At 41.5% G+C, this 26,604-nt stretch overlaps 2 protein-coding genes across 2 annotated transcripts in view; both read right to left on the reverse strand.

The window, feature by feature from the left end:
• LOC106612460 (salt-inducible kinase 2b) overlaps positions 1–17,920 on the reverse strand; it is a 68,271-nt gene extending 50,351 nt beyond the window's left edge. The window contains exons 1-3 of the mRNA XM_014213606.2: positions 17,456–17,920; positions 12,927–13,043; positions 10,531–10,594 (exon numbers count right to left, since the gene is read on the reverse strand). Coding sequence (XP_014069081.2) covers positions 10,531–10,594; positions 12,927–13,043; positions 17,456–17,593 — 319 coding nt within the window. The 5' untranslated portion in view covers positions 17,594–17,920. The remainder of the gene's footprint in view (positions 1–10,530; positions 10,595–12,926; positions 13,044–17,455) is intronic.
• Positions 17,921–18,949: 1,029 nt separating this feature from the next.
• LOC106612461 (layilin) lies at positions 18,950–24,823 on the reverse strand. The gene is made up of 7 exons (XM_014213607.2): positions 24,469–24,823; positions 23,316–23,613; positions 22,452–22,609; positions 21,852–21,896; positions 20,806–20,892; positions 20,406–20,520; positions 18,950–20,082 (listed from the first exon to the last, which is right to left on the reverse strand). Exons 1-7 carry the CDS (start codon positions 24,542–24,544, stop codon positions 19,752–19,754), a joined length of 1,110 nt encoding a protein of 369 aa, XP_014069082.1. The 5' UTR covers positions 24,545–24,823; the 3' UTR covers positions 18,950–19,751.
• Positions 24,824–26,604: the final 1,781 nt, after the last annotated feature.

Genomic DNA, 26,604 nt, shown 5'->3' on the forward strand with positions numbered 1-26,604 from the left:
CCCCTTGACTTTCCACATTTTGTTACGTTACAGCTTATTCTAAAATGGATTAAATAAATAATCTCAATCTACACACACACACACACAACACACCATAATGACAAAGCAAAAACAGGTTTTTAGAAGGTTATATAAAAATAAAACTCAAAAACCTTATTTACATAACAATTAAGACAGACTTGAAATTGAGCTCAGGTGCATCCTGTTTCCATTGATCATCCTTGAGATGTTTCTACAACTTCATTGGAGTCCACCTGATGTAAATGTAATTGATTGGACATGATTTGGAAAGGCACACACACCTGTCTATATAAAAAGGTCCCACAGTTGTCAGTGGATGTCAGAGCAAAAACCAAGCTATGAGGTCAAAGGAATTGTAAGTAGAGCTCCGAGACAGGATTGTGTCGAGGCACAGATCTGGGGAAGGGTTCCAAAAAATGTCTGCAGCATTGAAGGTCCCCAAGAACACAGAAGTTTGGAACCACCAAGACTCTTCCTGGAGCTGGCTGCCTGGACAAACTGAGCAATCGGAGAAGGACCTTAGTCATAAAGGCCTGACAGAGCTCTAGAGTTCCCCTGTGGAGAACCTTCCAGAAGGACAACCATCTCTGCAGCACTCCACCAAATCAGGTGGCCAGATGGAAGCCCCATGACAGCCCACTTGGAGTTTGCCAAGAGGCACCTAAAAATGACTCTGACCATGAGAAACAAGATTCTCTGGTCTAATGAAACCAAGATTGAACTCTTTGGCCTGAATGCCAAGCCTCACGTCTGGAGGAAACCTGGTACCATCTCTACGGTGAAGCATGGTGGTGGCAGCATCATGCTGTGGGGATGTCTTTCAGCGGCAGGGACTGGGAGAATACTCAGAATCGAGGGAAAGATGAACAGAGCAAAGTACAGAGAGATCCTTGATGGAAACCTGCTCCAGAGCGCTCAGGACCTCAGACTGGGGCGAAGGTTCACCTTCCAACAGGACGACGACCCTAAGCACACAGCCAAGACAACGCAGGAGTGGCTTCGGGACAAATCTCTGAATGTCCTTGAGTGGCCCAACCAGAGCCCGGACTTGAACCCGATCGAATATCTCTGGAGAGACCTGAAAAAAGCTGTGCAGCAACACTCCCCATCCAACCTGAGAGGATCTGCAGAGAAGAATGGGAGAAACTCCCCAAATACAGGTGTGCCAAGCTTGTAGCATCATACCCAAGAAGGCTTGAGGCTGTAATCGCTGCTAAAGGTGCTTCAATAAAGTACTGAGTCAAGGGTCTGAATACTTAGGTAAATGTGATAAGTTTAATTTTAAATACATTTGTAAAAATGTCTAAAAAACAGTTTTTGCTATGTCAATATTGGGTATTGTGTGTAGATTGATGAGAAAAATAACATAACAAAATGTGGAAAAAGTCAAGGGGTCTGAATACTTTCCAAATATAGATAATTACCTCAATGACCTGGACTAACCCGTAACCACTGCACATTGACCCAGTACCTCTTGTGTATAGCCTCATTGTTTCCATTTTATTGTGATAGCATTTTTCCTTTAACATTTATTTTACCAGTTAAGTTGACTGAGAACACAATGTCATTCATAGCAATGACCTGGGGAATAGTTACAGGAGAAAGGAGGATGAATGAGCCAACTGGAAGCTGGGGATGATTAGACGGCCATGATGGTATGAGTCTATTTAGCAAGTTTTTCTAACGTACTGTAAGAAAAAAAAAAAAATGATGCTTTGTTGGTTAAGGGCTTGAAAGTAAGCATTTCACGGTATGGTCTACACCTGTTGTATTCGGCGCATGTGAAAAATAACATTTGATTTGAATTGTAACCATCCGCAAATTCCAAATCAAATAAAACTCGTTACGACTTCCTCCCGCCAATTACAACCATGAACAGATACAATGGGGGAGATAATTCATAATTTCCCATCCAGTCTCATCAACAGCCTCTGGGGAACTCGTGTCATGATGGCATCTTCACACCTGCAACCAGCAGGCAGCCATGCATGCAGCTCTGTATTTCACACCCTCACATAGCATGGAGGGAGAGACAGAGGACTGGGAACTAATTTCCCTCTACAGTACAAGGGCAAAATTACGTTCAAGACATTTCAACGATACAAAACATTTCAGGAGACCAACCAGAGTTTTAAAGAGTCTGAGTCATCTCAACAGCGTCAACCATCCTGTGCTCACACGAGAGAGGGCTGGATAAAAATGAAAAATGGAGCAACTGCAAAGTTAGGCTATTCCTAAGGGCAATAGCAAGCATTAAGTCCATCAATCTGAATTATAATTCCCTCATATCCAGCTCATTATGCAAATGAGAATGCATACAGCTAAAGTTCCAGGAAACTGACATTATGGCCAGACAGTACAGTACTTCTGATGAACGGTTAACTTCAGAGGGAATTACAAAAACATGACACTGATTAGAGAGAGGGTGCCATATTCCATATTGTTACCCCTCTTGACTGAGGCTTCTCTTTGTGGCGTGTCGCTAATAAAAATAAAAAAAAAGTCACTTAGCATGGGAATGTGGCGAGGTGCTCTGAATACAGAGATTGGGTGGGTGGGTGGGCTACGGCTGCTGCAGCTACACAACACGGCTATGTGATAAACCTCTCTGCATATACTGAGTAGTAAGCCTACAGCGGCCTCTTGCACTATAGTAATTAACCAATCCCTCGCTAGAGAAAGTCTGGACTTTGGATCCTGGATACCCATTTGGCTGGAATTATCAAATGCTTACATTGGACAATAGAAGTGTTGTTCACTGTGCTAGATACTATTTTTACTGCATTGAAATAGACATTATGAGAAATACAATATATATCGGTTGAGATGTTTGAATAACCACTCCTTCCTCTGCCCCCCATAGATACAACATATGTAAGGTCCATCAGTCAAGTATTGAATTTCAAGCACAGATTCAACAAAAAAGACCAGAGCTTGTCGAAAGCCTCAAAGAAGGGCAGTGACTGGACGATGGGTAACAATAACAAATCAGACATTGAATATCTCTTTAAGCATGGTCAAGTTAATAATTATGTTGTGGATGATGTATTAAACCACCCAGACACAAAGATACAGTCGTCCTTCTGAACGGAGCTGCTTTACACCAGACACTGGGAGAGGAATTCACCTTTCAGCAGAATAATAACCTACAACACAAAGCCAAATCTACACTGGAGTGGCTTACCAAGAAGACAGTGAATGTTCCTGAGTGGCCAAGTTACAGTTTTGACTTAAATCTGCTTGAAAATCTATGGCATGACTTGAAAATTGCTCTCTAGCCTTGATCCCCAACACCTTGACAGAGCTAAGCTGTTCCATTCACACACGAGCAAGAGCGTCTGGTGCGCTCCAGAGTGCTTCCGCTAAGAGCTAATGACACAAAAAAAAGCAAGCTACCGTCACACCAGTGGATGGATGAGTAATGCACTGCTTCAACGTCAGAAGGGGCAAGGAGGAGGACCAACAACATGGCAGCACAGTCAGGTGTACTCAGTCAAAGAAGTGTTGCATTCTGGGAGAAAGTGGGAGAGACGGGGGGGATGAATGATGAATCACAAGTCCAGGACAGGGTGTTAAAAAACAACGAGGGAAAAGCTCAGAAGAGCACCGTGTTCCAGTTCTGATGGGTAGATGTGTAATCTCTTAACAGCTGCTCAGGTTTTGAAGAGATTGGAAAGCCAAGTGAGAGCAGGACCTGGCGTCCGTACATTTCTCAGCTGACCGGCATCCAGACAGCCAAGCCAGGGGGAGCCTGCCCACTGAACAAGGGAAATAACGACTCTCTCCCTCTTGCCCGATCAATCCTGCAACGTATCAGCTCCAAACTTATTTTCCTGAAATTTAGTGCGGAAGTAAAGACGTACCCATACGCTACACAATTCAACACTACCTAGCATGCCCCAGGTCAATCAGCCATCAAAACGATGATACTAGTGTCAGCTAGGTGAGTCAACAGTGTAGCCAAGCCTTTTCAACTCAGACAAAAAACACCCGATACCTACTGAGTTACAGAATTAAAAAAAATTTGACCCAACTACTGCAGCAGACAATAGAAGTTGACAGCCAAAATGAATCTCGCCGTGGCACTCTCTCAAGAAGACAGATGTGTTTAGGCCTAGTCAATTAAACCCAGCCACTCTCCTGTAGTGTTGTCTTCTTAATATGCATGGCCTACATTTTCTTTTACCCCCTTTACAAATTGATGCCCCCCCTCCTCTGCCTGGCGGTTCTGTTCCTCCTCATTATTTGTAGTTGACCCAATTTCTCCAGGTTTGATCCACTCCTGCAGCTTGGTGGGTGGGTGAGGCTGACAAGCCAGCAGACAGGTTGGCATGGCTGCTTTCAATGTGTCTGGCTCACCACTCTGCCAGACTCAAAGTCCACAGGGCTGGGACGGATGGTAGAAATAGACCTACTGGAACTGTAAGTCATTGACTTGTATAGAAACGTCCGTCTTAGTAATTCCAATTCTATGGGATGGACATGGACAGACAGACTAGATCTCCTCCCAGACAGCTAGCTAGTTGACACTGAGTCTGGGACAAAGCTGGATGGACACGGACCGAGAGCAGCAGGCTTATAAAAAGGACTTCTAAGCAGTGATAACAGATAGGTGGGTGAAGTGCTTTCTGGTGATTGGATGAAGAACTGTGGCTTCACAAAGCCACTAACAGACACAACTTGACAGCCAGCTACTCAGTCAAGTTGCACAAATGTAGCTTGGTGGATCTTTAGATTGATGTTAACTGGAAGGAATGTCTGTTTATAATGGAAGAAAACAGGATTATAATGTTCAGTTACCTACGTCAGCTATTGTGCTGCTTGCTGGTGTCTGAAAATCTCAGTGATAATGTTGATGGCGAAAAGCATATAAATGCATTATATAACCATATTACTTTGTGCAATAAGCACAATAAGTGGGGCCAAAATGGTTCTGTAATACCTAGACATGATCCGCTGAACAATCTAAGTATTCTCTGAAATTAGGTTACCCAAATGTACTGTCCGCCCTTCAGTAGGGTACTGTTGGAGTGCTGCACTGATGAACTATCAAGCCCAGTCTATTTCTATCATAATGGGCTTGTAGTGGGCTGATTGCAAGACAAGTCCTCCAGGTGCCACATAAGTCAATACAGCCCCAGAAAGAGTCCTCAGCCCTATGGGCTTCCCCATGGGCCCTGGTCAAAAGAAGTGCACTAAAAGGGAATAGGGTGTCATTTGGGATGTGACCCTGGTCTCAATGCAGTCGCCTTTGTCCCATTCACTCGCCACTACTCTGCACCCTTCTTTATCAGTCCTGGTGAAAACAAGACGGCTGTTGTTAGAATCAACACCAGTATCAGGTCTGAGCTTGACCCTGGCATAACCCAGGCACAGGGAGAAGCAGAGTGTCAAACACAGTTTGTTTATTTAGTGCAGTATCGTTGCTTTGGTGTCACACCCACACACACACACACACACGTGATGACCATCCAAAATAAGGCATCAACCACTTGATGAGAATCATTGCCACATTTCCCTACTCCGACCCTCTGTAAAACATGCATTACTCTGACTAGGCAAAAATCACACAAAACACACCCCCTAAGAAGTGAGTGTGTATGAACAAAAAAAGACCTGTCACATACAGTGCCTTCAGAAAGTATTCACACCAATGTACTTTTCCCACATTTTGTTGTGTTACAGCCTGAATTTAAAATGTATTAAAATGAGATGGATTTAATTTTTTTTTATTTTTTACACATTTTTGTCCCCAATTTCATGATATCCAAATGGTACTAGTTACAGTCTTGTCCCATCGTTGCAACTCCCGTACGGACTCAGGAGAGGCAAAGGTCGAGAGCCAAGCGTCTTCCGAAATACGACCCTGCTTCTTGACACACTGCTCTCTTAACCCGGAAGCCAGCCGCATCAAGGTGTCGGAGGAAACACCGTACAACTGGTGACCGTGTCAGCGTGCATGCACCCGGCCCGCCACAGGGGGTTGAATACATATGTAATCAAGATACAGTGCATTTGGAAAGTATTCAGACACCTTCCCTTTTTCCAAAATGTGTTACGTTACAGTCTTATTCTAAAATTGATTAAATTAATGTTTTCCTCAATCTAAAACACAATACCCCTTAATGACAAAGCGAAGAAAAAAAAAACTGAAATACCTTGTTTATATAAGTATTCAGACCCTTTGCTATGAAACTCGAAATTGATTTCAGGCAAATCCTGTTTCCATTGATCATTCTTGAGATGTTTCTACAACTTGGAGTCCACATGTGGTAAATTAAATTGATTGGACATGATTTGGAAAGGCACACACCTGTCTATAAGGTCCCACAGTTGACCAAGCCAGGTCGAATAAATTGTCCGTAGAGCTCCAAGACAGGATTGTGTCGAGGCACAGATCTGGGGAAGGATACCAAAAAAGTTCTGCAGCATTGAAGGTCCCCAAGAACACAGTGGCCTCCATCATTCTTAACTGGAAGAGGTTTGGAACCACCAAGACTCTTCCTAGAGCTGGCCGCCTGGCCAAAATGAGCAATCGGGGGAGAAGGGCCTTGGTCAGGGAGGTGACCAAGAACCCGAAGGTCACTGACAGAGCTCCAGAGTTCCTCTGTGGAGATGGGAGAACCTTCCAGAAGGATAACCATTGGCATGGATAAGGCAGACAACTTTGTTGAGTGCCCTGCATCACTTCACTTTGTTCCACGGGTAAAGAAATGTCATCCTTCATGTGTCAAGCAAGCACTCCCTTTCCTCCCTCTATACAAAAAAATAAATAAATGAGAGAACCAGAAAACGCTGCTTATATAACCAAGATGGCTGGTGGCAACAGCGCTGGTTCTCATTGGAGCAGACTGGAGAGTCTGGTGTGTCTGTTACCTGGTGTGTCTCCTACCTCAATGGTACATCAAGATTGGTTCTATAAGTCCTAATAGGTTATTTCTAGGGCTTCTGGTTTTGCCCTCCTTTCATGACCAGACTCTTATTCATTCTTCCCAGCTAGGCTATCTAGCGTTTTCATATCAATAACTGCTCCAGTCGAGTAGTAGAATCCCACCAATTGTTTGTCTTCCACTTTTTAAGGGGCAAAGGTTAACCAACCCACTCACCTTGTGCACACCCTCAAGCACACAGAACAGGAAAGTCACTGTACCCAGCTCTGCATTGCCTACAGTACAATGATGTGTCAAACATCTTGCAACACAACTCATCAATACAAAAATCACTTTACATAACCATTGGGAAATGGCTTGCCTCGGGAATAAGGCCTGTCTGTGAGGTCCATGTACTGTACAAAAAAAAAAAAGTCCTTTGGGGTAAAATAGCATTCACATTTCACATCTTTACCTACATCATATGATATTATCTTAGGTTTAGATTCTGTCTTATTTGGTGGGTATATAGAACTGACAGGTAAGCCTGTAACAACTCTGTACAGATACAGATGGGTATTGAGGAAAGCCTGTTTTGACTGACCCCTGAACTGAAAATGGAGGTCAGACAAGCTCTATTAACCCGTGCCTCCTCCTCCTTGCCCTCTCCCTGCCCCAGTGGGTGCCATCCAAGTGGCACAACAACGTAAACAAGGGTATTTGGACAAACTACCAGCCTTGTTTAGTCAAAACATAAGACCAGGAAATCATCTCTAAATTCACTATCTACGTGGTTCACAATCATATATCATAGAATTCTAATTATATGGGTTTAACGCAATGCTTCTCACCTATCACAATCAATCTTCACTGAAAGTAAGCTTAGGGGCAAGATATGCAAATGGTGAGGAACTCAAGGGAACATTTAATGAAATCATCTCATTGTCTCTCAACAGGTGGAGGCATTCCTTTGTCCTACTACCTGTCCTTAGACAGAATGAAAGAAGCCTTCCTTTTTGATTAAGCAAAAGCCTATCAGGAACATACACTGAGTATATGAACACCTTCCTAATATTGAGTTGCACCCCCTTTTGCCCTCAGAACAGCCTCAATTTGTTGGGGCATGAACTCTACAAGGTGTCGAAAGCAATCCAGAGGGATGCTGGCCCATGTTGACTCCAATGCTTCCCACAGTTGTGTCAAGTTGGTTGGATGTCCATTGGGTGATGGACCACTCTTGATACACACCAGAAACTGTTGAGTGTGAAAAACCCAGAAGCGTTGCAGTTCTTGACACAAACCCGTGCGCCTGGTACCCACTATCACAGGGGTTCCCAAACCTTTTCACTCAGGCCCTGCAATCCAGCATTGGGGAACATCCCGCACCCCTCCTTCATATGCGCCATATTTATTTCTATGGGCACAAGCACTGTTCATGACACAAACTGTTCACACCCCTCTTGTTGGAAGAGAGAAAATGTTGCTGGTTTAAAGCTATTTTGTCATTGGCTGCAGAGAACATTTTGCAGTTTTAAAGCAAGTGTTCTTGCAATTCTATACATTTTGCCATGTCTAATGTGTATTCATGTGATATTTGAGTTATAAAACATTACTACAAAATCTATGGCCTAAAAAAACATAGCTAAAAAACATTAGCTGACATGGGCTAGTTGATCCGGACATTATCTAGAAGTTACAAATAGCTCTCTAATGTATGCAATGACTAACATGACAAGAGGAACTGATGATGCACTACCTAATTTGTAAATTGCACCTTGTGCATTCTACTATTACAACTTTCAAGAGTAAGTTGAAAGCCGGACTTAGTTCCTTAAATAAATCCTCTTTATTAAGGGGGGCAGTATTTTCACGTCCGGATGAAAAGCGTGCCCAGAGTAAACTGCCTGCTACTCAGGCCCAGAAGCTAGGATATGCATATTATTAGTAGATTTGGATAGAAAACACTCTGAAGTTTCTAAAACTGTTTGAATGATGTCTGTGAGTATAACAGAACTCATATGGCAGGCAAAAACCTGAGAAAAATCCAACCAGGAAGTGGGAAATCTGAGGCTTGTAGTTTTTCAAGTGATTGCCTATCCAATATACAGTGTTGCACTTAGTAAGGCTTCCACTAGATGTCAACAGTCTTTAGAACGTTGTTTCAGGCTTCTACTGTGAATGGGGCATGAATAAGAGCTGTTGGAATCAGGTGTCTGGAAAAAAAGGCATGAGCTCAGTCACGCGCACAGCCTTGGGAGCGAGCTGAGTTCCTCTTCATTCCTAAAGACAAAGGAATTGTCCGGTTGGAATTTTATTGAAGATTTATGATAAAAACATCCTAAAGATTGATTCTAATCATCGTTTGACATGTTTCTACAAACTGTAGTTAAACTTTTTTGACTTTTCGTCTGGACTTAGTGCGCGCGTGCCTTGTGCATTTGGAATAGTGAGCCTAACGCGCAAACAAAATGGAGGTATTTGGACATAAAGATTAACTTTATCGAACAAAAACATTTATTGTGGAACTGGGATTCCTGGGAGTGCATTCCAATGAAGATCCAAGGTAAGTGTATATTTATAACGCCATTTCTGACTTCTGTTGACTCCACAACATGGCGGGTATCTGTATGGCTTGTTTTGGTGTCTGAGCACTGTACTCAGATTATTGCAAGGTGTGCTTTCGCCGTGAAGCTTTTTTGAAATCTAACACAGCGGTTGCATTAAGGAGAAGTGTATCTTTAATTCTGTGCATAACACTTGTATATTTTATCAAAGTTTATGATAAGTATTTCTGTAAATTGATGTGGCTCTCTGCAAAAATCACAGGAGGTTTTGGAGGCAAAACATTACTGAACATAACGCGCCAATGTAAACTGAGATTTTTGGATATAAATATGAACTTTATTGAACAAAACATACATGTATTGTTTAACATGAAGTCCTATGAGTGCCATCTGATGAAGATCATCAAAGGTTAGTGATTCATTTTATTTATATTTCTGCTTTTTGTGACTCCTTTCTTTGGCTGGAAAATGGCTGTATGTTTTTTTGTGACTAGGTGCTGACCTAACATAATCGTTTGGTGTGCTTTCGCTGTAAAGCCTTTTTGAAATCGGACACTGTGGTTGGATTAACGAGAAGCTTATCTTTAAAATGGTGTATAATACTTGTATGTTTAAGGAATTTTAAATTATGAGATTTCTGTTGTTTGAATTTGGCGCCCTGCACTTTCACTGGCTGTTGTCAAATCAATCCCGCTAAAGGGATTTGATCCGTAAGAAGTTTAAAAAAATGTAAAAGACCCCCCCCCCCCAATGGCACACACAGACAATCCATATTTCAATTGTCTCAAGGCTTAAAAATACTTCTTTAACCCGTATCCTCCCCTTCATCTACACTGATTGCGGCATCAATATGGGATCATAGCTTTCAACTGGATTCACCTGGTCAGACTATGTAATGGAAAGAGCAGGTGTTCTTAATGTTTTGTACACAGTGTATAGGCTACAGCATGCAAGTAGGCTACACACAATATAACTAACAGGAGAGGAGGTGACAACACATTACAAAAGAGCTTTATGCAAAAAAATTCTACATTGTTGTCGGGTAAAAATTTGCTTGGTACGTCTGGGTCACTTACCAAAAATCTCTCCGTTCTTGGCAAACTCCGTCACCAAATAGAGCATGTTCTTGGTCTCCATTACCTGTGGAAGAGGGAAGGAAACAATGAGTAAGCAATAATCACACAGCAAAACAGATTAAGACCAACTTCAGCAATGACCTTGGTGCTGTTAAGATGTAAATTCATCTGATAATCCTTGTGCATGGATTCCTGGAATAGTATTAGGCTGGCTGACGCGGGCCTACCGAGAACCGCAGAACAGTCTTGACGAAAGGATCATAAAGAACAAATGAATGAATGCAAACTTGCACTGATCAGCAGGAGTAAATGTTGCAAATGTTACACAGTAAAGGCTTATACTGGAGGCACACAACAACAACAACTCATTATTTTTCGGAATTACAAAAATTACACAAATATGAGAGAATAGGAAGGATGTTGTGTTCCATGGTTGAACGGCTCCTCCATTCCCAGTAGAGTGCCAGCGGTGTGTGTGGGAGGACACCAGGGTCTACATCCCAAATGGCACCCTATTATGAAGCGCACTTCTTTTGACCAGGGCCCTATGGGAAGTTGTGCACTACATAGCGAATAGGGTGCCATTTGGGACACATGCCCTGGTGTCCTCCCACACACACCGCTGGAACTATCAGTACAGAATTAGCCAAAGAAAACAAAGGGATGAAGAGAGCTAAATTGAGAGAGGAAAAGAGATGCATTAATGAATCAGATACATTCACATAGAAATCCCCCAAAGTGGTGATTTTATGTAAATTCCCATCTGGGCACACTAACCCGTTGCTCTGCACCCTTTCTGACCAATACGCCCCTGCCTCCATGACTTTATCAAAGAACCTGTAGGGATAATCAATGTGACTTTCCCCAGTGCTTTCCATAACATGCCGACCACATGGCACTAATCATCCAAATTCTGCCAGAGTACTCTGTCAATGATACAAATGGGGAAATTAGATGGATTGTTGTCCCATGTAAAGGACAACATTATAGCCTACAACTTCTCTGTGTTGTTGTGAATGCTTGATGGGGACAAATAGGCAATATATTGATGAAGGTGGGGATGAGGAGTTTATTTGAAACAGTGAAGTGGGCGAAGAAAGAGCTGTGTGTGTGTGTGTGTGACTGTGGAAAACTTGGGTCTGAGTCCACTGAGGGGGCATCCTGTGAAGCAAAGAGCCCACGGGGGGGGGGGGTTGGTTGTTTGGCGATGAGAGAGCGAGAAGAGAGCCGATGCCGAGCCTGCTGACCTCTGTTCATGAGGCCTGAAAGGAAATTACTAATTGACCCAAGCCGTTTGAATGGAAGAGCTGTTGGAAATAATGATAAACAATGATTACACAGCAATGTCTGGACCCGAGCCATTAGCTTGTGTAATAACGAACTGCTATTCACATTTCCAATGACCAAAGTGACCTAAAGTCTTATGTAATAAAGTGAAGTCTGGGGTGGGCTTTTCAGGTTGACTAGTAGGACCTCCTCTGATGATAGAGCTTGGCAGCTGAACATAGCTTTCCCCCTCTGCTATTAACACGAGAGGCTGAAACCTACAGTGCAATTTGGGTGGAATTCTGTCAAGCACCTTGACACGTTGCTTGAAGATGCAGAGGGTTGGTTGTTTAGTCATTAACTCCGTCAGACGTCAGTTCTGATATCTATGAAGGTCTAGGACTGTGAAGGCCAGGTAGATTGGAGATGTTTGCTCACCTATTAGAAAATATCCTGAATGACCGTAGGCGTTGCAAATTTATACAAAAAACAGTGGTGTAAAGTACTTAAGTAAAAATACTTTAAAGCACTACTTAAGTCCTTTTTGGGGGTGTCTGTACTTTACTATTTCTATTTTTTGACAACTTTTACTTCACTACATTCCTAAAGAAAATTATGTACTTTTTACTCCATACATTTTCCCTGACATCCAAAAGTATTTGTTACATTTTGAATGCTTAGCAGGACAGAAAATGGTCCAATTCGCACACTTATCAAGAGAACATCCCTGGTCATCCCTACTGCCTCTGATCTGGCGGACTCACCAAACACAAATGCCTTGTTTTTAAATGTCGTCTGTGTGTTGGAGTGTGACCCTGGCTATCTGTAAAAAAATGTTTTTATAATAACAAAATATTTAATTACATTTTGCTTAATTATTATTCATACTTTTACTTTTGATACTTAACTATATTTTAGCAACTACATTTACTTTTGATACTTAAGTATATTTAGAATTTTACTCAAGTAGAACTTTACTGGGTGACTTTCCCTTTTACTTGAGTCATTTTCTATTAAGGTATCTGTACTTTTACTCAAGTATGAGAACTGAATTCCACCACTGACAAAACCCCAGAGGATCAAATAAAAAGGGAATGTATGTTGTATAGTGTTTCTTAAGAGCGGTTTACCTGGTACAACTTGATGATGTGCGGGTGGTCCAACATTTTCATGATCTGTACCTCTCGGTAAATCTTCTCCAGGTTCACAGCATCTAGTTGGCTCTTGTCTATTATTTTAATGGCAACCTGTGGAACACAGAATACAGTGATGAGTCCCTGGACAAAACATTCAAAGCATTTCCTTGGGGTCTTTTTATGTAAAGGAAAAGTGCTTTTTTGTAGGCCTACATTCTTAAGTGTCGCTTAGACTGAGGCAGATAATTCTTAAGTCAAAAGGGGGAAAAAAGTGGTAAGCAGTCCCTCTCCGTAATATAATTCCACAGCACGCTCAGTTCTTTTTTTTTTTTTTTGTCATTTAGCAGACGCTCTTATCCAGAGTGACTTACAGTAGTGAATGCATACATTTCACACATTTCTTTTCTCGTACTGGTCCCCCGTGGGAATCGAACCCACAACCCTGGCGTTGCAAACACCATGCTCTACCAACTGAGCCACACGGGACCTTGCAAGGCAAGCACGGACAACAACAAAAAAAATCCTCAAATGCTCTCCTTTGCACAAAAAAACTGTTTGCTGGAGGTAATCATAAACAGATTTTATATTCTGTCACCCACACTGGGTGAGAGGTAAGGGCGGCAAACACTAGCAGAAGCTGCTGGAAAACAGGCCATTTCTTCATCCTTGCGAGAGTTGATTAACAGTGTGTCCATGTCATGATAACATGCAATATGCCAAGTGTCTCACTCATAGACAGTATTTCATCACCAGGACTTGAAGAGATCCAAATGTCTGCGAGCCGAGCTCAGGGAGTAAACAAAAGCGAGGGGAGGCCTTTAATCATTCCACACCTAATCTTACCCAACACAATGCTTGATTAGATACATAGCACTACACTAACGCTGCTCTCATCATCGTTATAAACAGAATATATTGACGCCTTGATCACACCTACAGCGTCATTGCGCAAAATGGTACGCAGCATCATCTGGATATTTGTGCAACAAAAGTTCAACATTTACCTTCTGCAACCATTTCTGTCAAGCCATCCACACATACAATTTGATGGAAACGTCCGAAATATCCAATGATGTCAAGTAAGGTTGGGGGCATTCGTGAACTGAGGTCCGACTGATAGCAAGATCATAAATGAAAGAGACCAATGGGAAAAAAATGGAACAATAGGAGATGGATAGTGGCGTAATCATTATTGCACACCATAGCAAACAGTTGCAAAATGTTTTGTAACAGAACACGTTTAGCAATGAAAACAAGAGTTTCTGTTGGACAAATTCATGTGGGTCCCTTGCTATTTGCTTCTGTTGGCTTCCGTTTTGTTCATACACCCTAGTTCTCCCATCGTTATCCTACTGACTGATTGTTTTCACGCAACATGGATAGGCTAGGATTTCATCCCAAATGGCACACCATTTACAAAATAGGGCTCTGCTCAAAAGTATTGCACTATGGGCCCTGGTCAAAAGTAGTGTACTACATAGGGAATAGGGTGACATTTGGGACACAGACTCGATATGGAGGGTCTGGACAACATGAAGGTCAGAGGGAGAGCAGCAGAGTAGACCTATGTTCAGTGGCTTCAGCAGCCTCACAACATAAAATACCGCAAGGGTCATTCTAAGTACTGTACTGTCTTGTCTCGTGCTTATGACTCACGTTACAGTCCATAATGGTCATCAATTTGTATTCATCTGTGGTAGAGGGTGTCACACAATGTTATTCCTCGCTTGTTTCAACACGTAGCCGGGCTTATGTTGGTCTTTGAAATGACCCATGTGACTCGCTTGTCTAGCTGAGAAACAGTGCCACTGACTAGCTAAATAGATGCATATGCTATATTCAGAGGAATAGCACAGGACAGGACTCCAAGTTTCAGTGCCGAAATTGTTTCATTTTGTACTTTCGAGAGCTCTGTGAGCTCAAAGCTAATGAAGAAAGATGACCCATCTGTGTCTGTGTTACAAACAAGCACAGTCACAATGGTTAGTTACTAGTCCCCCTGTGTAATCGCAGTAGAATAGAAAGCTCATGGTGTTCCGGACATTGATGTTGCCAGTCAGGTGATTCAATCCAAACATGTCCTTCAAATGCAATTTTAACGAAACTATAAGATCTTACGATTTATGTTTATGCAGCTCTACTCGGCTCCATACACATCCTCAAAGAAAACATTTATGAATGTATCACACATTTTTGTCTTTCTTTTTTAAAAGGTATGACATTGCATTGGCCTATTCCAGATACTTCGTTATTAGACCAACTGTTTTGCTTTAAGAGAAAAGACTGATGAGAGAGACTATCTAGCTACATCCCTCTCCTTACTGCAGGACAGCGGTGCTCTGCATTGGTCAGAAAGCAGGAACTAAGGATACACTGTGCCCCGTGATGTTGTGTTGCCAGCTTGCAGGGCAAACTCTCCCATTGAGCAGTAGACTATCAAGGTGACTACCAATATTACAAGTTATTTCTCATGTAGGCTGCTATCTTACTCAAAATATAATCAAGTGGGATGGAACAAGTTGGCCACGTTAGCTACCGCAAGCGATATGTGATACAGCTAGCTGCCTGGGGAAGCAAAACAGTGGGAAGCACCTCGATACCACCTCGTTACGTTAGCCAATTGGCATATCACGGTGACATCCAGATGGAAACCAATACTATAAGTAGGGCTGTGACGATTATGGAATTTTGGGTAAAGATTAGGCCCAATTGTCATGCAAATGGCCACGGTTATGTCACATTTGTCATTTTTGTAGAACAATGTGTTTAAGCTTTGAATGCATCTTAGAAAAGTTGCTATGACATATACAATGAATAAATAACAGCTTTGGTGACACCGCTGTTTCCAAAACAAATGGTTTTGACCGCTTGGAACTTTAGGAAATGATGCTTCTCCTCCCAACCGTGCCATTCTGCTCATAAAATTATTAACAACTTTATCCACTTCTTGTAAAAATTAATAAGTGTTATTGGGTAAACTAGATATACTAAATATAACGCCGAATCACTCCTTCTCCTGAAAAGAGTAGTAAGATGATTATGCCCAATAAAATTGTTACGTTCACGGTTATTGTCCATAATTGTCAGTTACACGATAATTGTGCCAGCCCTAGCTACAAGTTATTTCTCCTCCGCCCATCAAAACAAACATCACTTTCTTTTACAAGTTTTAACTAGTGCCATGCTGCTATTGTTGCCAGCTAGCCAGCATAAACTAACTAGCTGGGAAGGGCTCATCAGGAGGACTGACTGAACCGAATCCATTCATCTCCTCTTGACACAACTGTGCAACATACATCAACAATTTGGGCACCAGGCGTGTCCGTATAGCCTCTCCCTAGTCCACCCTGTCTTCCATCTGTTTCCGTAAACAAGCGCTGTAACATGGAAATACAGCCGTGTGGGAACCCTAACCCTATAAAGGTGTGTAGTAGTTTAACCTTTTGTTTCTTGTTAATTATTTCTTGCTGATATGAAAGATACCTTCTTATGTTTCCAAAACCCTACCGCAAGCGATGCATGTTAATGTTTAGAGCAAGCGTTGTGGCTCAACAAAACTCCCCTGTAAGGGAGACACCTTGGTCCAATGACTCTTATGTGTAATGTAATGGAACTGAAAGTCATGATCAAGGGCTATTAGCGTCTGTGAATGGAGTATGTACACAGCAGCTTCACTGTGATTGTCCCAAGAAGAGGCAACAAAATCACATTATTATTGGCTTATGTAACTAATGCAATGCACTAATGCCTTGCTGCATGCCCTAGATATTTATGTGGTTGTTTACACCAGTCAAATTCCAATAATCAAAGCTAGATGACGAGTTGGTAATTTGAATCCATTTTCTTAGTACTCGGGCAAAAAACAAAACGCGCACACAAGGTGGGCTCCAGGACCGAGTTTGAGAAACCCTGGTCTATCAGGTGGCTTGTTGAGCACATTATACATAACATTATACAAACGTCACACAATTGTTACTGAGAGTAATGAAGCAATGTAATGATCCATGGTCAAATAAAGGCAGTGTATTGCACAACATTGAGGTTACAAAGTGAGGGGATAATGATGTGTCTCATGAATCAGCTTCACGGTTAGGCTAACGTTAGCTACATCTAAAACTGGGTGACTCCCATTTTTACTAGTTAACCATAGTCGGACAGTTTTGATTAACAAGTTATATAATAGTTGGTACTAGTCTATTGTTTTCTTCATGTGTGGGACAAAAGCTTTGCAAAAAAAAGAGACTACCGTGTTTGCAACAAAGCAAGCTACCTAGGTGTGAAATAGTCTAAACATGTCAATGTCAAATGTGAACAGAATGAGTTAACTACAGAATAAATGTTCAAATATAACTTTAGATAGCAAGCTAATGTATAGCTGCAAAACAGGGGGTAAGTAACTAACGTTGGCTTGTTAGTTAAAAGGCAAGGTTAGAGTCCTTTGCAAGAGAATCACACGTTTAGGCTTACTGTAGCTCACGGTTACCTAACATGCTAGCCAGCTAGCTAGTTTGCTCAGTACTCACCTCGGTCTTGGTAATGCGATGTCTTGCCAGCTTCACAACGGCGAAATTACCCTTCCCCAGAGTACGTTCGATATCGTAGAAGCCCACTCGGACAGGACCCCGGAACATCGCTTTTTGGTGATTGTCAGCCATGACCATGCTGTATTAAATGTGGTTTGGGGTGAGGAGGTTACGGCTCGCAACTTTAGCTTACAGATATCGAGGAAGGGAAAACAAACCGCCCGCTAAAAATGTGTCTATTCAAAATAGACAAAGTACAATTCTCGGTCGCCCTGCCAGTTTGAACGTTAACGACCCTTCAGACCAACGGGACGACAGATGACATTTACGAGTGCCACAGGCTGTCACGCCACGTCCTCCAATACAATAAGGCTATAATATTTCAGCTAGCTATCTCTATTAACTAAAGTACACGAGTTGACTTGCAGGAGGCATCATATTCTCTCGTTGACGTACATTGACGTCAGAGCCATGGGGTATTTGTACAGGGGGCGGGCCTCTGAAGCTGTTCCACGCTTCAGTGCCAATTCATTTCCAAGGCAACCGGACCCACCTCTAACGTCAACCGGTTACATTGCTATTCTGAAATCTGTTAGCTCGCCGCCCTGAGTGGATAGTTGACTTTGAAGTTTGGCCTGCAAGTGCACACATAAAGATTTTGTTACTCAGGGTCAAAGTGCAGGGACTGGACTGTGCGCATTATTTATGTACATGTATACTAGCACATTACTCTATACATGCAAGTTGTTTTGATATGTAAAGTTGTGTGTGCAGCTGGGCTCTGACTATGGAATATATGCATGTTTATGCACAAAGCGAATTATGCATGCAAGTGATGCAACCACAAATACATCTCAGTACCAGAGGCGTCACTACAGACCCTGGTTCGATTCCAGGCTGTATCACAAACGTTGATTGGGAGTCCCATAGGGCGGCGCACAATTGGCCCAGCGTCCGGGTTAGGGTTTGGCCGGGGTAGGCCGTCATTGTAAATAAGAATTTGCCTAGTTAAATAATGGTTAAATAAAGATGCTTGCCAGGTTTCCCAGCTATGCACAAAACGGCAAACATTCATTTGGATTTTGCTGGATGGTGTGTGTTCTGCAATTCAGGTTTGTACATTTTGCATACAGGTTATTATGCCGAATTAATTGGTTTGAGACTAATAAAATAATATAACAGAATATGAGCAAATTATTATCCTTTTTTTAACATACCCGTTGCACATCTAGCGATCAACATAGAATTTGAGTTAAGGTGCTGGAGTTCGAAACCAATGGAAAGACAATTAAAAGATGACATGAAACAGCTCCACCTGCTGGTTAAACAAACAATATGGAAGCCATAAGTTAGTACTGTTTGCAATAGTACAGTGAACTATATCTTACCAAAGGTTTTATGACTTAGAAATTGTCTATTTTTCTGTCTTCTTGTACACAAAAACACAATAAAGTCACATTCAAGTAAAACTAACAAAATAAAAACACTTATGCATGTCATTCATAGGCTTTATTTGTAGCCAGAGCAGTGTGTGCGATATTTGATAGGCCTACATGTTCTTCAAGTACATGTTTTGTTAATTAACCTATCGTGACAGCCTTACATGGAAAACTGTTGAGCGCAGCACCCCAAAAGCCTCTGCTGTCACTGCTAGATTTCCTGGATGTGCGAGTTCCCAGATGTGCTTTCGGCATTTCCTGTCTGACATCCTTCAAGAACACTCAGCTTTAGCTCGTTAGACTACTTTTTCACAACACTCTACTCAGCCCCACTTGAATATACAATGTATGCAAAACATGTATTTTCTTGATTTTCTTCACAACATTGTGATAAATACAAGTTTATAACAAATGCTACACTCTGTTATTCAACCTGGACTTTGGTGTAGCCATGAAAAGGCACATTAAAGACTATATCCAGCCAGCTCAAACTGGTGTCATAACAGTGGAGGCTTTGGTAAACATCATTGGAAGGATCATCTCTCGCAGACCATTGCTCAGCGGTATCGTGGGGTCAGACTTCTGTCATTCGAGTTTCCGAAGACATTGTCCTTTTCACTGACATCAGCCTCCACACAGGAAGCCTCAAATGGGTCTTCTTTGTACGGTTAATGGGCGTACCCTAAAGCAAACACTTTATAATACCACACAGGATCTGTCCGTCCTGTCTCGCGTCACATGATGCCATACAACCCACCAGCAGGATATATGAAAGATGAATGGAGACACCAACAGTCAGATGCCCAGATGGCTCAATGGACATGTGGTAAAGAGAGAGGCACTGCAGGACAGCAACATTATTCATAGATCTCATTCTCCACCCATCCAGTCTCATTGAGATAGTGCCGACCCTGGTCTTGGCAGGCCTCATAGATGCCATTGGTCACAAATCCACTCTCTGTCACTGTCTCCTTGTTTGAAACATTCTCGTAATCATCACACTGGGTATGAAGAGAGGAGGCACAGAAGGACATCTTCTTGATTGATTCAGGTGCCATGCTCTCCAGATCGGCTGGTTGAAGCTTGGTGATGTCCCGGTAGGCATAGGGTCCTTGGATGTTGCAGGCCGCTGTGGACATTGTACCCCATTGCTCTTGCTTAGGGTAGCTGTCTGTTTGAGACTGTCTCCTGTATAAAGACAGTTACACTATCAGTTACAGAGGCATGTAGTGAGCCACACACACCTCCAGCATTGCCTACTTCAAATACGGAATTCAAAACCACCTCAAAACAAAACATCTCTTAAGGCCATCTTATGCTCTGTGATATCTGATGTTGATTATGTTTCCAAGCCCTCTTGTGAGCTTTCTCTGTTTTGCCCCTCTTATGTCATTTTTTGAACTTAGAGATTTTTTACACACTTTTAAATAATGTTAGGTGCCCTTGAAAGGTGCCTATCGTACAAAATGTATTATTGCATGTTATTATTTAACGTAGCAAACAAGTATTACCTTGTGGCTGCCCGTTTATAGCAGAAGACTCCTGTAGCCACAAGCAGCAGCAGTAGAACAGGGATTGTGGCAAATAGAATGTAGGAGACATACAGGGCATTATCTGAAAGAGTTACTGCAGGGAGAAAAAGAACACCAGAGGTAAGATAATGGTATTATAGCCTGGTCCCAGATCTGTTTGTGCTTTCATGCCAACTCCTTGTCACTCATTGTCAATGACAAGGAGCTGACATGATAGCACAAACAGATCTGGGACCAGGCTAATGGCAGTAAGTTGGCACCTCACTATGAATACTTTTGGAAAAAACGTCGGAAAATAAATGAGGAGATTACTTATTGCATTTGGGACACAATGTACAAGGATCAAACTCGATAGACATGAAGAGTGCAGATTTTTTACCTGATGATTCAGACAGTCCTATTTTTGTTTTCTCATCACTCACTGCAGCTGACGGGAGGTTTGGCATTAGGGATATAATTGGGGCAACTGGAAAACAGATCATGAACAAAACTTGTAAATAGACAGACACTGTAACAAAACTTGGAAATAGACAGACACTGTAAGTTCGTATGATATCCAAAAACGTCATATTGCCCAAATAAATATGTAGACTAAAAATAAGAAACATTTGATTTCATCTGAGATGAACGATTGAGCATGTGTGACGCAGAAATGGGTAGACTAGTATATTATGACTAATATGCAAATTAGCAGCCTACTAGAAATAAACTCCTAGGGTTTCAAGCAGCATCACTGGTAATCTATAATTGTACTATAGCCTACTGTATTTGTCATGCATTGCCTCTATTAACTGGGAAGAGGATGAATTGAATGGGACTCTGATAAAGTTTTTCTATTTTACTCTCTTCTATTCTATTATATTGTGGTTCATAAATCTTGACCACTAGATGTCATCCTATACATAGACACTTGGGGCGATTGAGACAGGTGACGTCATAATAATGTTCGAGCTGTTGATCTCAGTATCAACAAATGACTAATCCCAAGGATTCACATATTTGACCTTAACAAAATCTAAATGTTTCTGTTAAAAATGTCAAAACAATGTTTATAAATAGCACTTTTATGTAAGCGTAACTTTGTGAAATCATCACTTACTGTAGGACACAGCCAGGCCTAATTGCTGAACATTAAAGAAGGTAAGGGGAAGATATAATTCACTAAATTGATGGACAAAAATAACCGTTAGATCTCTTTTTTATGCAGACCTTTACCTATATTGAATGGACTCAATCACTGGTCTATGTGTTACGGTAAATGTGTAAAATCAGACCGTCACACTGGTAGGCTAAATGTGTGGAAATGTATAGATTTCCTGATTTTACACATTTACTGTAACATATGCACCAACCATATGTTTTGTGGTCCAATGGACTCTAAAATTTCAGTCATAATGTTTTTTTTAGCTGCAGGAGTGGGTTTACCTGTATATATTGAATTCCACGCCACAGTAAACACTGGCAACTTTTCTGTAAGAGAGAGAAAGAGACAACCATCAGCTGCAAATTAATATGGACTCTATTGATTTTGAATTATCTTTTTCTCTGGTTCCTTGTTGATAAGCTGGTATTCAATCAAAATCATACCACACAATATTATCTCCTTCAGCAGAAATAAACTACAGGATTGAGATTGGATAAATGTAATGTAACATGGGTCATATTCATTAGTGCACACTGTCGCAAACCGTAACAAAACGTTTTGTCAACAGAAACTAGAGATTATTATTGGACAAATTCAGGTAGTCCCTCCCTTTTTCGGTACCGTTCCTTCCATTTGCTGTCTATTGAATACAACCCTGGTTTAATCTGTTCATGTCTAAATATGGACACTATCAAGGACACCGGGGCCATGTTCAGAAGGGCACAATGTTGTGGAACATTCAGATAGAAAAACATGATGTAGAACAAACATAACTCTCTGATATGTAGAATAATGAATCATGTCAGCTCTATTCATGACATTTCTATCTGTAATGTTCCACAGCGTTTGCCTACTCAGAACGTGTCCTGGGTACAGTTCACCTTCAGAGTACTTGCAGACAAAATTGTTCTTGGTGTTGCAGTTTTCATCGTTCCACTGGAACATGAAGCGCCCGCCTTCGTCAGGGGGGGCAGAGGGCTGGTGGTACAGCACCACACACATCTCGCTGCCACACGATGGCTCGTCCCAATGCCAGTTTCTGCAATGAGCGTGTTTTCCATAGGTCAACAACCCTATCAGAGATCCTCTGATAGTCAACTGCATGCTTCTAAAAATGGAAGCTCATCCTACTGATACCCAGTTCTGGGGAGTAGTGAACTACATGTAGTTCTGCTAGGAATTTAACTACATTTTGCAGTAGCTTAGTGGCATTTGAACTAAATTCAAATCAAAGTAGAGTTTTCAGTAGTTAATGACTTTTTTTGCCATGTAGTGGTGTAGCTAACTACTGGAACTGCACACTATTCTTTTTTGCAAAATAAAATAAAATATGGGTGAAATAGGCAATCATTTCCTTTCTTTTTCAGCCTCAGGCCTGCCTAATTCTCACTTGAAATATTTATTTTGTGATTAATAGGATAAATGACACATTCTGTTAAAATCTGACTACAATGATCTGTTATTGCAATTTGTCATCTTGTGACACTTTGGATTTGCATATGATAATTTTTCATGATTGTTAACATTTTACAGATAAAATAGCAATGACCCTCAAAGCATGTAGACCCCAAAATATGTTAATCCACGATGCTCTTTGATGACTCTCAGACTATTGTGAGTCATGTGAGGTATCTCTATGGCCCTGTATTCTCCTGTGGTGTGCGTGGCAACAGCTGCAGGGATCTCCTAGACTTTTTGCTACAGGGATCTCCTAGACTTGAAACCAAAGTAAAACACAAGGACACCTGAATCTGGCCTTGCTGCCATCCAGCCAGTAGTACTGTGAAGGGCAGCCTATGGTAGTCACCCGGTGGCGTGGGCTTCTGTGCAGCCCGATCCAAAAGTCCCCATCAGTGGCCTGCAACTGCTGGATGAACCTCTCGACCAGGTGCTGCTCATTGTCAGTCTCTATACTGAGGATCTCCCCCCCATCCGTTCTGCAGGCCTGGCTGGCGTCATTGAAGGTCACCCTCCGCCGTGGGTCCTGGAAGTAGTTGATCCTGTAGCAGGGTCGCTCTGTGCCACGTCGACAGATCCTCTGGCCTACAGTGCATCGCATTGGAAAATAAGAAATTGCAAATCAAGATTGCAAATCAAATTGCTAATTCAATTGCAAAATTGCAAATCTAAGCATGGCTAATCAAGAATGGCAAATCAGAATGGTAATTCATTGGAATAATGTTGCAAGTTGATATGCAAGCTGTGAGGACATATGGCACACATATTAGCCTACATTAATTACATGATAATAGGCCTATGTGCAAGATCTCTTGATTTTATGTTGGCCTATTGCCATAAGCTTAAGAAATGTTTTATTGTTTTCATAAGCGCTTGCATGTAACACTATGAATAGGCTGCATGTTATTATTCATTTATTATTACTCTCTTATTTTCTTTATTATTAGGGCCTTTATTAATAATGTTGCAAACCACAGTGATTAAGCTTTCAAGTAATATGGCCCACCTTGATTTTGCGCGTTGATTTTTGCACCACCTTTAGGCCATTGAATACCACATTGGTCTTGTAAATCTGTAGCCTACTTGGGAGCACAATAGCCCATCTCAAAACGAATCATATTTTTTCCGACACACAAACCAAAACAAAAAGCCTGCCCTGGGCAATGTAAAGGCCTATTGAAGTGAAATTTCGCAGTGACTGTTTTTTCCATGTAGCCTACTAAAGCACCCGACTTTGAGCGACGTTTGAAGTTTCTATTTAAACATTTTAGTGGTCCAAAATCTTTCTTCTTTCGTTGGGCACTAAATAAACATATATTTTTTTCGCACAATCAACAGGGCGCAATATTTTCATGCATTAGATAACTTTGGTTAATCATACCGTTGCTTTTTTGAAACGGGCTTTGACAAGTTTGACATTTTTCCCCTGTAAACACTCACCATTGAGTTCAAATTGGGTGAATCCTGGTTGGCAGAAAACGGCGAGAACAATCCCGAGCAGTTTAATAAAATCCATTTCTTCATCTTCATTAAAGCGTTCGCGTGAATTCGAGCAAATCCGTGGCTGCTCGTCAAAGCATGAGAGAGGGAAACAATCGGATATGGTCACATCAGAATTAGGTCGAAGTGTTTTTGTAGGATCCGGTTTTTAAACCCCTCTTACTGCGGATGGCCTTTGATTTTGTGTAAATCCATCCAAGATAAAAGTTTAAAGGAGGAATGCTTCTCATATCTTGCTATGTTTTTTTGCACTCATATAAAGGCATCGCGACATTAGGCTACTCCATGCTGTACCCACACAATAATCAAAGTCACATATATTTGATAAGAATGGGAGAGAGACTGGAATGAATGGATGTCTTTGTATGGTATGATATACTGAGTGAGAGAGAGAAACATAGATAGGGTTGAACAAGTGTATAGTAAATATTTTCAATTTCACATATATACACACACCCACGCACGTGCCCACGCAAACACGCAAACACACACACACACACACACACACACACACACACACACACACACTCACACACACTACTTTAATTGAATATCAATCATTCATATGCAAATGTTACTGCTATTATAGCATAGATCTACTGTGTGCTAGGGGAAAGATCTGACAACTGGGGTGGGAAATAAGAAATAGTTGATAGAAAAATGTGTAGTTAATTACGTAAAGGTAAAGCATTAATCTGGGTATTGTGTTCTTCCACTTGAGGAAATGATGAAATTCAAGGGCCAGGTGGTGGGTGCATATTTAGCAAGGACTTTGCAGTCACTTTACTTTGTGGACTGCCCTGCAAAGATCCATTGTACTGTAGCTACTATATTTTGTTGCTCACTTTACTGTTTGCTCTAGTGGTTGGTGAGCCATGGAAAACTTTGGTGAGACTTTGGGAAATGTTCAAGTGTTCTAGGCAGCAAACTCCAGACAACGCAAGAAAGTGGTGAGCATTTTTTTTTGTGAGGTTACTATGTGATGACCAATATAACCAGATAACAACGGCCCTGAAATCTGTATCCACATAATTTACACATGTTCAGTCAATAAAAAAGCCTGTTTTATGCCAGAGCAGATCTGAGATATAATTGAGTGCTGATGCTCATCTGGTAGTCTCAGAGAGCCAACATCAGTCACCTCAGACTCTACCATAATAACACATTTGGTTGTATGCTGTGGCCTAGGCTACATGGGAAGGGGTTGGCTAACTTGGCAACAAACAGCAGAGGTATGTTAAACCTGGAAACCCTAATTACCCCTATAGTGAACCGTTTTCAGTTAGTGTTTTGACTTCCACTAAAAGAAACGGAAATGTCCAGGGCCTGCGTTCATAAAGCGTCTTAGGGTAAGAGTGCTGATCTAGGATCGGTGAAAAAAGGCTCAGATTTAATTGCTATTGAGGAGAGTTGATCACAGTGAGTTCATGGGCTCAGAGGAGTGTGCAAAGCATTGGCCCCTAACAGGAAGCCAGTAAAGAGGAAAGGGGACAGCTGTTATTTCAACACTATATTTCCTGTCCCAGTTCCTTCTCGTTTGTTTTTCAGGCACTTCCACTCATTTCCCCTTTCTCTCTAGGAAAATGTAAATAAGTATATTTCAAAAAATGTTATGGTGAAAAGGATTGTAGAAATTATTTGATGAAATTATGCATAGGCCTAATGAAGAATATGAAGAAAAATGTAGAGGCTTAAAAAGGCTTAAAACAGAGTAGTCAATAACAGTATTATACACATGACATGCAGCAAATAGAACTCTCATCTCTCAACTAATAATATTAGTTACACATAATGTAGTCTGAACATAATTTTATGCAATATCGTCAACGAGCGATTATGCCCAAGCAGAATCAGGAAAGAATGAACACAATCTTCTATGAACGAAGAGGTAGCACATGTTTTCTCATACCATAAACAGCATTGTCGGTGTCCTGGAAAAACCTATTTAAGGTTTTTCCAGGAAGCAGACAGCATGTAAACAGAAAAGACTAGCCTATTTGGCCCAGCACACACAGTAGTAGTCAGCCACAAGTAAATCAGCCACAAGACCGAGACTCATTGGCCTCTCTTCTATCA

This window comes from Salmo salar, chromosome ssa09 (assembly GCF_905237065.1).
Source record: "Salmo salar chromosome ssa09, Ssal_v3.1, whole genome shotgun sequence".
In the NCBI taxonomy this organism is placed as follows: Eukaryota; Metazoa; Chordata; class Actinopteri; order Salmoniformes; family Salmonidae; genus Salmo; species Salmo salar.

What these genes read in the sequence shown, in the direction of transcription:
- LOC106612461 (XM_014213607.2), bottom strand. Translation starts at nt 24,544, where the DNA reads ATGGATTTTATTAAACTGCTCGGGATTGTTCTCGCCGTTTTCTGCCAA. An exon ending in CACCCAATTTGAACTCAATG is followed by an intron (nt 23,614 to 24,468) that starts GTGAGTGTTTAC and finishes GATGCACTGTAG; the next exon opens with GCCAGAGGATCTGTCGACGT. An exon ending in GTGGAATTCAATATATACAG is followed by an intron (nt 20,893 to 21,851) that starts GTAAACCCACTC and finishes TCTGTTTTCCAG; the next exon opens with TTGCCCCAATTATATCCCTA.